The sequence below is a fragment of the Apteryx rowi genome, unplaced genomic scaffold (assembly GCF_003343035.1).
Source record: "Apteryx rowi isolate R43461 unplaced genomic scaffold, aptRow1 scaffold_90, whole genome shotgun sequence".
NCBI classification, from domain to species: Eukaryota; Metazoa; Chordata; class Aves; order Apterygiformes; family Apterygidae; genus Apteryx; species Apteryx rowi.
In genome coordinates this window covers 1,529,223-1,543,130 of record NW_020451205.1, presented here as the reverse complement: position 1 = coordinate 1,543,130, position 13,908 = coordinate 1,529,223, and the positions used below count along the sequence as shown (strand labels likewise).

Genomic DNA, 13,908 nt, shown 5'->3' with positions numbered 1-13,908 from the left:
CCCCGCAGGCGGGACGGCCCCTCTCTACCTCAGGCGACGCCGCGCCTCAGCGGCGCGACGGACCCGCGGCAGCCTAGCCCAGCCCAGCCCAGCCCGCCCCGCCCCGTGCGTGCGCGCGCGCGCCCGTGCCCAACGGTCCTAACGGCGCCTTCCCGCCGCGCGCCAAACGCACCGCCCTGCGGCTGGGCCGTGGCGTCGCTCGCTACGTCACGCATCCCCGMGAGCCTACAAACCCCAGCAGCCCGCGCGTGGCTTTCCGCAATTGGCCGGCGCAGGCAGGAAGCGACCTGCGGGGTCAGAGGGCAGCGGGGCAGCCGGAAGGGAAGGAGCAGGTCTCTGCCGGCGACTGTGGGGGGCCGCCGTGGGGTGGGCCCGGCGCGGCGGCGGGGCCATGGCCGCGGCGGGGCGCTCGCGCCAGGCCCCTCGTCTCCCCCGCTGGGGCGGGGGGCGGCTGAGACGGCCGCGGGGCTCTGCCAGGAAAGGCTGCCCGGGGGGCGGGGGCCAGGCCGGGGGGAGCGCGGGGCGGGCGGGGCCCGGGGGCCGCGGGCGGAGCTGGCGGCGCGGGAGCCCCGGCGGGGCAGAGGGCGAGGCACGGGCGGGCGAGGTGGTGCCGAGGGCCCTGGGAGCGTGTGACTTTAGGCGCTGCACCAAGTAAAGGCCGCAGCGTGGAGCTGTGCTGTGCTAGTCCGGGGAATCCTCGAGTGAACAAATTGCTTGTGGAATAGCGCAGGGGCCCCGTTCAGCTCTAGAGCGAGTTAGAGAGTCACGCACTAGTTTCTTCATCCCCTGAAGGGATAACAGTCTGCCTGACGTGATGTTGAGAGTAAAATTTTAAGTACCTCGATATTCATTAACTGACAGTGCTTTTATATTAGGCTTATTGAAGGTTATTTCTCTCTTATTTCTAAAAACCTAACCCCTCCAAGGAGTCCAACATGGAAGAATTTAAAGATTCAAGGCCACCTGAGGAATTACTCCATAACTTAAAGCTTTCTGATCAGAAGTCTTCAGAGAGCACCAGTTCTTTGGCAGCTGGCCCCAAAGATGCGCAGAATCTGAAAAACACAGAAAGTGGGTACATACCATCTTCAGCCAAGGAGCCCACAACAGCAGATGAGTGCTTCCATGACTGTCATGACTCCTTTGAGGCAACAGAATCCAAAGTGGATGATGAAGGGAATTTACAGAATGATGAGAATAGCTCAAGGAAGCAGACAGAGCTAGATGAAGAATACTTACTAGAACTAGAAAAAGATATGCCAGAGGAAGAAAAACAGGTAATACAAAGTACCAAAGTTGAATGCAAAAAGATACATTTTCAATGTCACTTTTTTGAATGGTTTCTGACCTTTCTGGCATAAAATTCAGCATGTAACTGGACCTTTAAAACTTSTTTATATGTCTGGTTTTACTGTTCTTAATTTCTTGGTTTTGGTAACAAATATTTTTGTTGGTTTTTCTTATTGTTCTTAATAATCACATTCCTTTGGAGATTTTTTTATGTGGTGCTGGGCTCACCAGTGCATACAGTTACTGTGATTGAAAGAGATTATAAGAAACAAAAATCACCTTGTTTCATGTTAGTTTCTGTGCATTCATTATTTTCCCCTGATTAGCTGCAAGGTGCTTTACAAAAACTCAGAGGAGGTTTCAGGATAGTTTTGATATCTGAAAGGCTAGTTTATGTAATACTTTCAAGTTTAACCCCAATTAGCTGTATCTTTTTAAGATTACTAAGGATTTAAACAAACACAACACTTCAAACATTTGGTTTTTTGCTTACTTTCAGTGCAGTTACGTTGGAAAAACATTTGGGTAACAAACTGGATATTGTGATGGGGAGGAATGGAGTAGCTCTGAGGGGAGGTCCAACAGCCTCCTTAATCCTTATTACTTCCCTGTAAGTCTTTGAGTGAATCAGTTTGGGGGGGTTTTTAACCCTCAGTCAGTAATGCCATGTGACAGTAGTTTGTTTTCAGAGTTCTAAGATAGGTATGGTCATCTCGTATTTAAGAAATAGAACATTTTTTCTAACTTTGAGAAAACTTGTAAATCAGTTTCAGGATTCCACTCTGTTCACTTGAGTAATATGGTGAATTTTTGCCAGAAATTATGCTCTCATAGTAAATGATCAGATGCTTTCTGCAGGTATATGATTCCTTTTTTCTAATTTTTTGCAACTTGTGTTCACAAGTGTGGGGGGAGTAAAGGGCATTAAACTAAAACACATGTCCCAATATACAACTCTTATAAAAAATAGTTTTTTCCTAACTTTTGAGCATCCTGCTTCTGGTAAGTTAGGAGGAACAGAATTATGTAGCTTGGCCTCTCAAACATATCATGCTTCAAAGAACTGATCCCCCCTTTTAGAATCTGATTGGATTATCTAAACAAGCAGCTAATGGTACTGAAAACTGAAATATTGATGAAAGGTGCTACTATCTATCTGTATCTATTCTTGAGCAGTTGGGGAAAGGGGGAATTCTGACCTTTTGTAGCTTATGTAACAGAAGACGTCAGCGAATTTTATTATGTTATACTCTATTATAGCCCTAGAGGTATGAATTAGATCTTATTTAAATAAAAGAAATAGAGTCCTTATTGGAAGCCTGGCTGCATAATTTGGATCACAGGTAACACACTGAATAATTGATTATTCAGAGTGAAGGAGAGAGTTGGGTAAGGAATGGCAGCTGACAAAAAGGTAAACAGGTTCTTAGGAAAGTATTACCTCACAGGGAAAGGCAGTGTATTGTATAGCTTTATAGGTTTTTCTTCTGGAAACTCTTAAATTATCAGGAACAGTAGCGGAAATAACAGCTGTAGTGGACAATGGACAAAAACTACTAAAATGAAGAATTTGGTAAAAGATAAAAATGAAGGGTCATATGAAATTATTTTTTTAAAATGTATAAAATACTATGAATGTTGCTAGTGATTCTTTAGTTAAGTTTCAGTAGATTTTTCGGGTTTTATTAGGTTTTTTTGTACAGGCAAGAGGATCCTTTCTTATTTGTCTGACCTGGAAAAGCTGTACTGTTCTTTTATAACTGTTGGCTAGCCCAGTCTATGTTGTAGAAGTAAATAAATGCTGGCTATCCATTGCACCAGAAAGCTGGAAAGAGCAAGAGGCTTGGCAGTAACTTTGCGATGCCATGATCTTATTGTCAGCTGCCGTAAATCGAGCATGATGAGCCAGAAATATGCAGAGCTTAGATCCAAGAGGCAACTGAACAACAAAATTGTTGGTTACAAATCAGTGCAAAGAAACTTAATCAAGTTGTTGCTCAAGTAGTTCCCTTGCTGGTAGAGTGCTCTTTTGGTCAAAATACATCAGTGAAGGAAAAGGGAATTTTTCACCTGTGTTATGGATATTTCCACATTAACGTGGAAATTCCTTGAGGTGGAAAAGTAATATGGCATTGGGAGAAGGAGGGGAACATGTTAAATCCTTGAAATAGGAATGAAACTAAGTGTAACACTTGCCTGCTGCTTGACCGCATGGAAATCACTTCATCCATCTCTCTCTCTCTCTCCATCTGTAAAATGGGCATAATGACACTTGCCAGTTGTAGTGCTTTGATATCTAATAATGAATAACTGGGAAAAAAATCTCAAGAGGTTATCTGGTTCATCCTTTGCCTCAAGGCAGAATCRGCCATACCCATGTCATTTCTGACACGTTTGTATCTTGTTATTAAGGACCTCCAATGAATGACTGCTTAGACAAGTTATTCAAGTATTTTGCCATCCTTACTGTTATAAAGCCTTAACTTGTCCTGTTCATTCATCATGTGTATGGGCAAAGCACATCTTGTTTGCTTGGGGGTTTTTTGCAACCTTTTACATAAGTGGAATCATAGAATAATTTAAGTTGAAAGAGTCGTCTAGCCCAGTCCTCTGCTCAGAGGCAGATGAGCTGGATCAGGTTGCCCAGAGCTGTGTCCGTTTGAGTGCTGAGTGTCTCCAAGCCCAGAGATTCCACAGCCTCTCTAGGGCCCTGTTCTGGTGTTTAACTACCCTCATAGTGAAAACCTTTTTCCTTGTTTCTAATCTGAATTTCCTTTATTGCAACTTGTGACGGTTGGCCCTTATCCTTTTTCTGCATGCCTAGAGGAAGTCTGGCTCAGTTTTCTCTAGCTATAATATCTCCCCTGAGCCACCTTTTCTCAAGTCTGACAAACTCAGTTCTCCTAGGCCTGTCTGCCCAGGTTATGGCCTCCAACCCCCTGGCCATCTTGGTGGCCCTCCACTGGACTTCCTCTGATAAGTCAATGTCTTTTTTTTTTTTTTTTTTTTGGGGGGGGGGGTGGAACTGAGGAGACAGACTGCACACAGTTCTCCAAACGCAGTTTCCCAAATGCTGAACAGAGGGGAATAGTCACATCCCTTGACCTACTGGCTACCCAGAAAAACCATTATCGCATTGTCCTTGCATCTTCTCCTGTTTAGACTAAACAGTTCTTTTTTCCAACTCGTATTTGTTGCTTGTACAACAAAGAAGCATTGAGGTCATGGGTCATGATTAGGCTGCTGCAGCAGTATAACTGTAACTTGCAGGCAGCTTTAGAGTTTCATAGACAAAATGCTAGACTTCCAGGGTAAAAATTGTCATAGAATTAAGAACTAAAAAGAGGGGAACAGGCCTGGAAATGGGGGTGCCTTAACTCTGTGCTTCTCTTGTTTCTCGTATATCATTAGGTAATCATTTAATTTTTCACATCAATCTTTGTCTTTGGTAGAATTAGCAAAAGAACTGTGAATGTTGAATATTTGCTTTCTGCTTTTTGGTATTGCATTGAAAGATGCTATACAAGTACATCTTTCCTTAGTTTCATTTTCAGTGGTGTTGAGAGATTATGCCCTTCAGATTGGTTTATGACTAAAGAAGTAGAGGGAATCTGTGGGTTAGTGTCACCATAACTATTATACTGGCAATATTTTTACTGTGAGCTTTGTAGTTCACAAAGTTCATATAGTTTTCTGAGCTGAGTGTATATATACTGTCTTAAAATATAGCTATTTTCTCTCTAATGAAATATTGTTGGTGTCTGTTATAAGCAGAGCTTGAGAAATCTACAAATGAAGGCTGAATAAGAAGCTCACAGCAGTTGTTATAACTATTGAAATAACCCATATGCCTGTTCTTACTTTGCATCACCTTACATTCTCTGTTTAGTAAAACCAGGGTGATAAGTTAGTGCGAATTCAGGAATGACCTACCTTGAAATTGATGTCTACAAATTTTATATTTCATTTTTAAAAGTGAAAATTTCTATATCTGATTATGAAGATAATCTGATAATTGATACAGGTTCTAAGGAAATGTACTGCAGTTATGTTCTGAGAACAGCTTCTGTTGCATCCATTTATCCAGAGTTCTTCAGACACTTTTAACCTCCTTCCTGTTACTCAAGAGGTCATTTCTGAGATGAAGGGCAACGTGAATTTTTTGCAGCTGGAGAAAATGAGGCGGAAATATTCAGAGCTTGTTTATTTGACTATTTAGGTTGTGACTAGACACTCAGCAGCAGTGCTGCGTTTGCTGCTTAGGTGGTGCTTGTTCAGTCATTCTCGGCCCCCTGCTGCCTCCTTAATTGTGCTAGCACACCTGTCTGCGTGAATGTGCAGTGGACCAGCTATGGGGACTGATTCAAATGAAAAATAATGCTGTCTTTTTAGATCAAGGACACTGTTGCCTGAAGTAGGCATCAAATGGCAGCCTCATGATGGCATTTATTTATGGGGTAGATGCATTTTCTTCAATTAGATTACTTGCCCAAGTAAGAAAAACTTCATGTGAACTGTGGTTGCAGCATCAACCATAAATTATGTACTTGGGTCATACAGAGAGCTCAATGTTAGCCCTACTCTATCCAAATTATGGAGCCACACCTCTACTGTATTTTTTAACTAAGGCCACTGTTGTGTTTTAACAGCTTTATTAAATTAGTGCTTTTGAGTTATGTTCTCAGATAGCTAGGCTGTAGAAAAGAATTTTTTTAATTTATTCTGAAGGTGCAGGGACAGATTTTAGTCCTTGCTCTGTGTATTTGTGTATCCATGCACAGGCTTGCACAGCAGAAATTTTCACCCACACAGAAGCTGCTACAGAGATCAAAGGGAAGGAGCAAGTGGTTGTGTATTTTCTTTCAATTATATTTTCATAGCCCTGTATTACAGTGAGATTTCTGATTTTTAACCAGCAGGAATTACTTCCAGGGAAACACTACTGATGCCATAAGAAATCAAGTCTTCTCTGTCCAAAGAAGTAAAATGAGAACTTGAAGGGAAGAGTTTATTAAGACACAGACATGCAATAAATATTCTGAAGAAACAAATGTAGCATAGACAAGAGCCAGGTTACTTGCCTGGACTTACAGCTCTGAGCTTTTTGAGAATAATGCAGCTTGAAACAAAATTCACTTTAAGATTTTTTTTCTTTAAAGCATGCTGATTGCTGCTTCAGCAGAGGCACTGAGAAGTAAATTGCTTTTGATGCATTACAAACAGATTTTCTGGTTAGTTGTCATTGACAGTGATGGCTTTGACGTTGCTCTAGTCTGCAGAATTAATCAGAAGACACCCAACAGCTGTTACATGGTAATTGTTTCAGTCTGACCCAGCCCTCTTCTGGAGGGACACCCATTAATTATGAGTTTATCCAGCAACAAGATTCTGAACCCCTCATGCTCTTCCATCATGACAGATGTTGTCTTGTTCTTTGGGCCTTGTAGGGCAAAGACTTAAGCACCAGACCAAGAAAGCTCTTATGTTTGATATAGAGCCCTCCTTTCTAGCTGCTGAAAGACCCTGGAATAAATATCTAATACTTCTCAAAAGCAGTTCCCTTGGTCTGTTGCATGTGCTTTTAGAGCTACAACTGGCTGTAATCATGCTGAACTTCTATCTTAACTCTGGGAAACGTGTCAGCAAGAGAAGGAACACGAGTCTAGGAGTTTCTTTGTTAGTGTCTTTTTAGTACTCTTAAAAAAATAAGTGAAACTGACTATTGAGAAATAGCAACCATTTCTGAGTTATGCCTGAAATTTTGTTATTTCTGGACTAAACAGAGTAAATCTTCCTATTTCTTCAGAGGTTCTAGGATGTGTTGGAGAACATCCTTGTCCTCATCAAGAAACTTCTTTTATAGTGTTCCCCTCCTCAAGCTTCCCCCACCCCCATGCTTCAGGCTGATCCCATTGTTATTCCACAGATTGCATCTTCTGTGTAGAATTTGCCTTTCCAAGGTTTGAAGCCAGAAGATTTGACCCTGGGTTTTTCTGAAATGGCTTCTCAGGTGTAGTCATTCATTTCAGCATTTGGTGTTTTCCTAGTTCCAGGCATCTGTCCAGAATATAGTGTAGTAACCTTGACTCCATCCAAGTTCAACTGGTTTCTCTGCAGAGATTACAAAATAAAAGCTAAGGTACAAAATGGAAGGCAGGATATAAAGAAGCTAGTTATAATTTGGAGCAGATTTCAGGTATTGGTCACTAGGAGATGGTCTCAGAACTCTTCTGAGAAAGAATGAAGTGGGAGGACCAGAAAACATAGTTTTAACACATGAGACAAAATGCAGCTGACTGTACAGCAGTGAAACGTACTACATAAAGCATTGACAAATACAAATAAGGAATATCTTTTGTTAACTTTCTCATCAATGTTCAAAATTATTTTGTGTAGCAATGAAATCTGCAAGAYAACTGAGTTTTGAAGGGGTCACAATGTAGTCTTGTGAAATATAAAAGGTGATTCCATTATTAAAATGACCTACTTTAATAACCTGAATCTGGTATACAGTATAGCAGCAACATTAAGTAAGTTATTTTGGTCAAATCAGAGGAAAAGATGGATTGTTAGGCTGAAACTGCCTTGTCTTACATCTTGAAAAATAGAACAAAAGATGGCTGGTTTATTTCCTGATTTAAAGCTTAGAGAAGTACATCTGAGAGGTATATCCATATCTGCCAGAGTAATTAATTCCTTATGATGGTGGGAAGAACCTGGATAAAAGCTGGTGTTATAATCTCCCCCTGTGATTTATAATTCTTTGAGTTGCATTTATAAACTAAAAAAATATATTTCTTTTGTTGGATGACTCTTTACCAGAAAGTGTGATAAACTATTCATTTTTCTTTCAGTGCTGCTATCTAATTTTAGTCTTATGTTCAGTTTTACATTTCTCTGGAAGAGGCTGATGCTGTCAAATTGAGCTCTTTGTTTTACAAAACTCGGAGCTTATCTGTGACTAAAGGTTTTGACTCATGTGGTGATGGATTAAGTGGTCAGCCCCACTTTTGTGCCTGAGGCTATTGCATCTCAAGCAGGGATGGCTAAATGGCATATATTGTCACTCAGGAATAGTCAAGTTTTCAGTCTGGCATGTTAACTTAAACTGACTGTCAAGAATGAATGTGACCTATTATCTCTGAAAGCACTGCTTACAATTTCAGGAAAAGGTAGTGATTTGGCAATGGAAAGGTTAATGCATCTTTCCTGGGGACTTGCAATGAGCAGAAGTCTCCAGAGTCTAGCACTGCTTATTGCTCAACATCTCGAGTGTAGAGGGCGGATTTGGCACAGTTTTGAAGCGACAGCTCTAGCCAATTTTGCAAAGATTTCTGAGTGTCTGCAACCTTAAGCTGAAGTTCAAATCATTGAGTGCATGATATAGCAATAACTTCACAAAACTGCAGGGGGAAGCAGACAACTGCAATTGACGTCTTACAAATAGAATTGTATTTGAATCTGGAAAATATACTCCTTACCTATTTAAATTCTTTGCTTCTGTACACCTTTTGAACCTCAGTAGGTTTAAATGACTGCTGTTTGACCATACAAAAGGGTATACAAGATGCAGATGTGCGTTGCCACACTGTAGGAATAGCCTCGGAGAGAGGAGAGCATGTTTTCTGCTCTTGACAAAACTGGAGCCAAGAACAGTTCCCTAGCAAAGTTAAATCAATTGGTCAAATAAAATGCCTAGGAACAGCCAGAGGAAGCATTGGAAGCATTGCAAGCTATGATAGTGTTTGCCCTCCAGCTCCTACCATCTATATCGGAGGATTTCACTTCCAGCCATTTTATTATATTGGTTACTTCCAAAATAAGCAGTTAAAATGTATAGGTTGCTTTCTTCTCTAATAGTAGAACAAACCTCATTTTAATGCTTTTATTTTTAACCTTGAGCTTTTTGGCAGAGGAGCAGCGGTCAATGACTGTATTTGATGGCCCCTTTTTTTTTTTTTGAGTTGTTTTACTTCATTGACAGAAGGTTAAGCTGTCTTTTTTCATCACCTCAGACTACTCCTTAATCTTCAGCACCTCTTGCATGCCAGACAGATTTATGTTAAAATCTAATTTCTTCAGAATATGAATGATTTAATTCAGTATCCAAATCTGTGAACCTTTCTAATCAGATGGTTTCTTTAAGAATCATAGTACCAGTTAAATGAAGTTATTTCTACTAGACTTAAAAAAAACAACAACAAAAAAAAAAAMCACCTGTGCATTAAAAGCAAATGCCTACCACTTGGAATTTGTCATCTTCATGTTAAGAAACTTTGCAAAAAAAGACCTTTAGATCTTGCTTATTTTGGACAGCATTATGCAGTGTGAGTTGGGGAGATTATGACCCAGTGCTCATATATGAGCAGCCTCAGGGAACACAGTGGGTCAAGATGTTTTTTCTTTAGGCAGAGCATTCTAGGAGTTCAGTCTGACCTACTTCCCTTGCTGAGGAATGGGTAGCATGCCCTGCAGCTACTTGCATCTTTTTCTGAAAAAYGAGCGGATGGAGACACTGAAATGACATTGTGCAAAATTTGTCCCAAGGACAAGTCACTTGCAATTTTTTCACTCTGGGCTGATACAATCATAGTAAACTGATGACCAGTCAATTTGCAGTTGGCCATCAAAGCTAGAAGTGCAGCATACTGGGTAAGGACATTATGTCTTCTAACAGTGCTTTATTCTATTTAACCCTTAATTTGAATAGAAAGCAGATTCTGGCAGTGTCTGTGTGTGGATGCAGTGTATGCTTCAACAATCCTTTCAGAATAAATGTAAATTAATCCAAAATAGTTGACTTCCCTCTGCTTTTGTATCAGGACGTGCCTATTAAAGAATTGCACATATATGCAAGAATAAATTATGCATTTATTTCACATATATGTAATGGGCTTTAGAGTCCAGCGCACTTAGGAGTGAACTTCTAACACATGCTTTGACATTCCTCTGGGACAGCCAGGGGAATTTGCTTTTGGGGGTAGTCTGCTGCTCTGCATTGCTAATGGGTGATCCTCCAGATTCAAAACCAGAATGATGCTTGAGGTACTTTCTAAACTTTATCTATTTGAAAAGTACTGCCAGAACTGGTACAGTCTGAATGTTAAGGGACAGCCTGAAACCCRTAATACAGGGATGTCTTGAACATGTTGGTCAAGCTAAAACAGAAATTCTCGTTTTGAACCCAGACTGCATTGCTTGCATAGCTGTTTTTCAGAGAGTTGAGTAAGTTGCAAAGCCGTATAAGGTGTTCTTAACAATGCGTCTGGCTTCTGAAACACGCTTAGACAACACCTTTTCTGGTCAAATAGTCAGAAATGACAGCGGGACTGTTACTGACATTTGTATGTCTTTAACAATTATGTGAATAATAGTCCTCCTCTATCCTTCCGGTTTGTGAAGCTTGACTTGACGGCAAGAGGGCATATCAAAGAACAGGCTTAGCGGGGAGGAGAGTTATATGAATTATCAGCCTCCAAGTGCAACAGCCCCTAAACTCGCAGTTGCTCAGAACTTCCATCTCTCTGTGTTTCCACAATAAACATGGCCAAACAGCTGCCTTGGTCTATCTTCTGGGCTGTTGCCACTCTAGCTCACTGTTTTGGATATCTGAGGAGGACACACAATTTTATTTTATTTTATTCTTTTAACTCTTTTTCTTTAATGTAAAGCTTATTCTTCCAAAGCATTCTCACTTCAAAACTCTGTTTTTATATTAGTAATTAATGCTCAACTGGGTCAAGCATATAATTTTTTGTGATGTTTTTAATAAAATGAAACCAAATGATAATCCAGGTGAAACTTGTCATCCAGTGTTTCTTGATTTTTTTGTGGTTTCTGTGTCAGGAACACTGCAACCATGCCATAGTTCTCGCTTCATAGTGAAACAACCTTTTTTTGTATATATTTTGCACATAACTCYACCTTATGCAACAGTGAATCAGTTAATGGCACTTAAAGGCCAATTCTAAATAGGTCATGAGCAATGAAGTCAGAGGTAGTGTTACAAGCCCCTCTTATGTTGTGAGGGTCATGTATGTAGATCTTTTATGTTTTCCAGAAGAATCATCATCTCTCTAACCTGTTCTGTGCTGAAATCCAACTTTGTTCACTGGTATGAGACTGACTTCTGTTGTACTTTTACTCTCTATGCATTAAAGATGTTTAAAAAATTTTTTTTTCTATGGAGTGACAAGTGTGTGTGAGGCAGTGACCCAGTTCCAAAGTTTGGGTGCAGCTTTCAAATGTATTTATGTAATCCCTGTACTGAACACCTAAATCCCACATATATGCAAAGAATTTGTCTGTATTTTTAATATAGTTTCTCTGAGGTGCTGAAATTTTGTTTTTGTGCTCATATTTAGACAGCACTACCGGGCTGATGTACATTGGAGGAAATGGCATTGTTGAAGAACTTGTGATGATTTGTCAGTCCACCCTGGAGGAAGCCAATTGCTAAATGGTGGTGCATGTTTTGACCACAATATGTTGGGTTTTTTAAATGTAAGGAGCAATAAGTATTAGGAAGCATATTTAACAGGTGATAGGAAAATTATATTGACATAAGCACATATCCAAAGGGTCAGATGAGATTTTACTGAGTAGTTTTGTGTGTGACAACTGAATGCCATTCCCCTGAGCTTAGTTTTTAGCACACTGTGGTTTCTTATTACTAAGATGGTGACAGTGGTTCATGAATTACTTTCCAAAAGCAATAAGAGCAAGAGGAGAGAACCTCTGATTTTGTATTGTTTGTCAGCTACTTGGCATAGCTGTGAGATGGTGCAGTGCTCTACAAAGAGTACTATATTTAGCTGTTTCCAAGGAGATGTTCTGTGCGATATTGATAATTGCATTAATCCTTGATTTACACAATCTGCAGGAAAGGAAACTGCTCCTTTTCTTACTGTTGGCTTTTTAATTGCTCAATGATCTGCAATATATGGACACCTTGATTTTAAGTCCTTTGTGTGTGCATGTGTGTTGGGGGCAAAATGAGTGGTCAAATGATCATTTTCTACAATAGAAATGATTCAGGAACATGAGTATTGCTTCTTGCTGATGCTGTCTTACCTATACTGCTTTGTTTTTGTTTGTGTGAGGTATGTCTGCATGTGAAAGACTGAAATACGCTGAAGAGATGGCTTGATGACATCCTGTATTTTCAGTGTCAGAGGCTGAGAGCGTTCGTGTCAACTTAGCTTGTGCCAGGAGTACTGTTCGGATATTCACGGCTGAAAAGACACCCTTGCTCAGTGTGTGCAATTTTCACTGTCTAATAGAACAATCTTCCTGCCTCTGGGTTTGATGGTTTAGTCATCAATGAGCAATACTAAGTGTTACAGCAAGGAGAAAGATGAGCTTACTAATGAGAAGAAATACATGTTTGTGCTTTCAACTTCCAGTCACTCAAAGCCTGATAACTATGTTACTTATTGGGGGATGGGGGGGAGTATTCTATATACCAGTCACTTTTTACATAAGAAATCTTTCAGAGCAGTGTTACCTGTGAATGTGATGCTAATGCAGTAAGCACATTATGTTTCCCTGTGTCTCTGGAGGTGACTATAAACTTCTGAGGTGGAATTACTTCAAACAAAACTTTTGAGACTTTACATCTAAAATATGTTCTATGTAGTTGATTTGCGCTGATTGATTTAAATGGAGTTAGAAAGGAAATAAGATGCAAACTGCTAAAAAGCTAATAGTTTAAACCATGTAATTCACTATGAATGTTCTTTGTGCATACTGTTGTCCATGAAGCGGAGCTTCAAATGTCTTGCTAGTATCTTCTAGTGCTTTATGAATCTATAAGGCACATCGTGTCACAGTGACCGCAAGCAAGTGATCATGGTACTAGTTAAAATTCTTCAGGTTATATTTTATTGTGATTTCCATTCATAGTTTATTCAGAACTGCAGCTGACCTACTTGTTCATTTCAGTTAAATACTTTGAGACATTGTCTTTCCTTTTGCAGAAGAGAAGAAAGGAGAGCACAACGCTGAAGGAGAAAGGAAATGAGCAGTTCAAGAAAGGAGGTAGGTTGATAATCTTCTAACTTCACATGGATAAGTCAAATAAACTTGAATTAATACTTAGTCATCGTTGTGATGTTGTAGAAAACCCATAGGATGATCTTTCTTTTATCTTCTGTATTATTTTCCATCCAGTTCTAGGGAACAGAAGGAGATAGCAGCATGCCTAAAGAGTTAAGTTTAGATCAGCAAAGACTTGAATTCCTAAAACAGGATTCTCATGAAAGCTAGGTGTTTAAATCCAAAAACATGATACAGAATTGACTGCTTCCGAGTGCCAGGATTTCTTTTACTAATCCAAACAGGCTTTTACTAGGCTCTGAGTTCTTTAATGCACATGCTTAGAAACTTGAATTCATGCTCCCCTCAGGCAGTAGTGCTGAAAACAGCCAATTTCCACTTCGCAGAAGTATACCTTGATCACTAGACAGTGGCCTTCCTGTTGAAGGCCTTTTTTTACACCCCCCCCCTTTGGCCCCTAACAAGGAAGGGTGCTTGTTTTGTGGAGTTTTAATCCCTGGACTATAAGTTATTTTACAGTCCTTGCATTTTATGTGGTGGCAATTTTATGTAAAAAGTCCG

At 40.2% G+C, this 13,908-nt stretch overlaps 1 protein-coding gene across 1 annotated transcript in view; it reads left to right on the top strand.

The window, feature by feature from the left end:
- Positions 1 to 228: 228 nt before the first annotated feature.
- TTC1 (tetratricopeptide repeat domain 1) overlaps positions 229 to 13,908 on the top strand; it is a 35,899-nt gene continuing 22,219 nt past the window's right edge. The window contains exons 1-3 of the mRNA XM_026091398.1: positions 229 to 332; positions 927 to 1,277; positions 13,269 to 13,329. Coding sequence (XP_025947183.1) covers positions 936 to 1,277; positions 13,269 to 13,329 — 403 coding nt within the window. The 5' untranslated portion in view covers positions 229 to 332; positions 927 to 935. The remainder of the gene's footprint in view (positions 333 to 926; positions 1,278 to 13,268; positions 13,330 to 13,908) is intronic.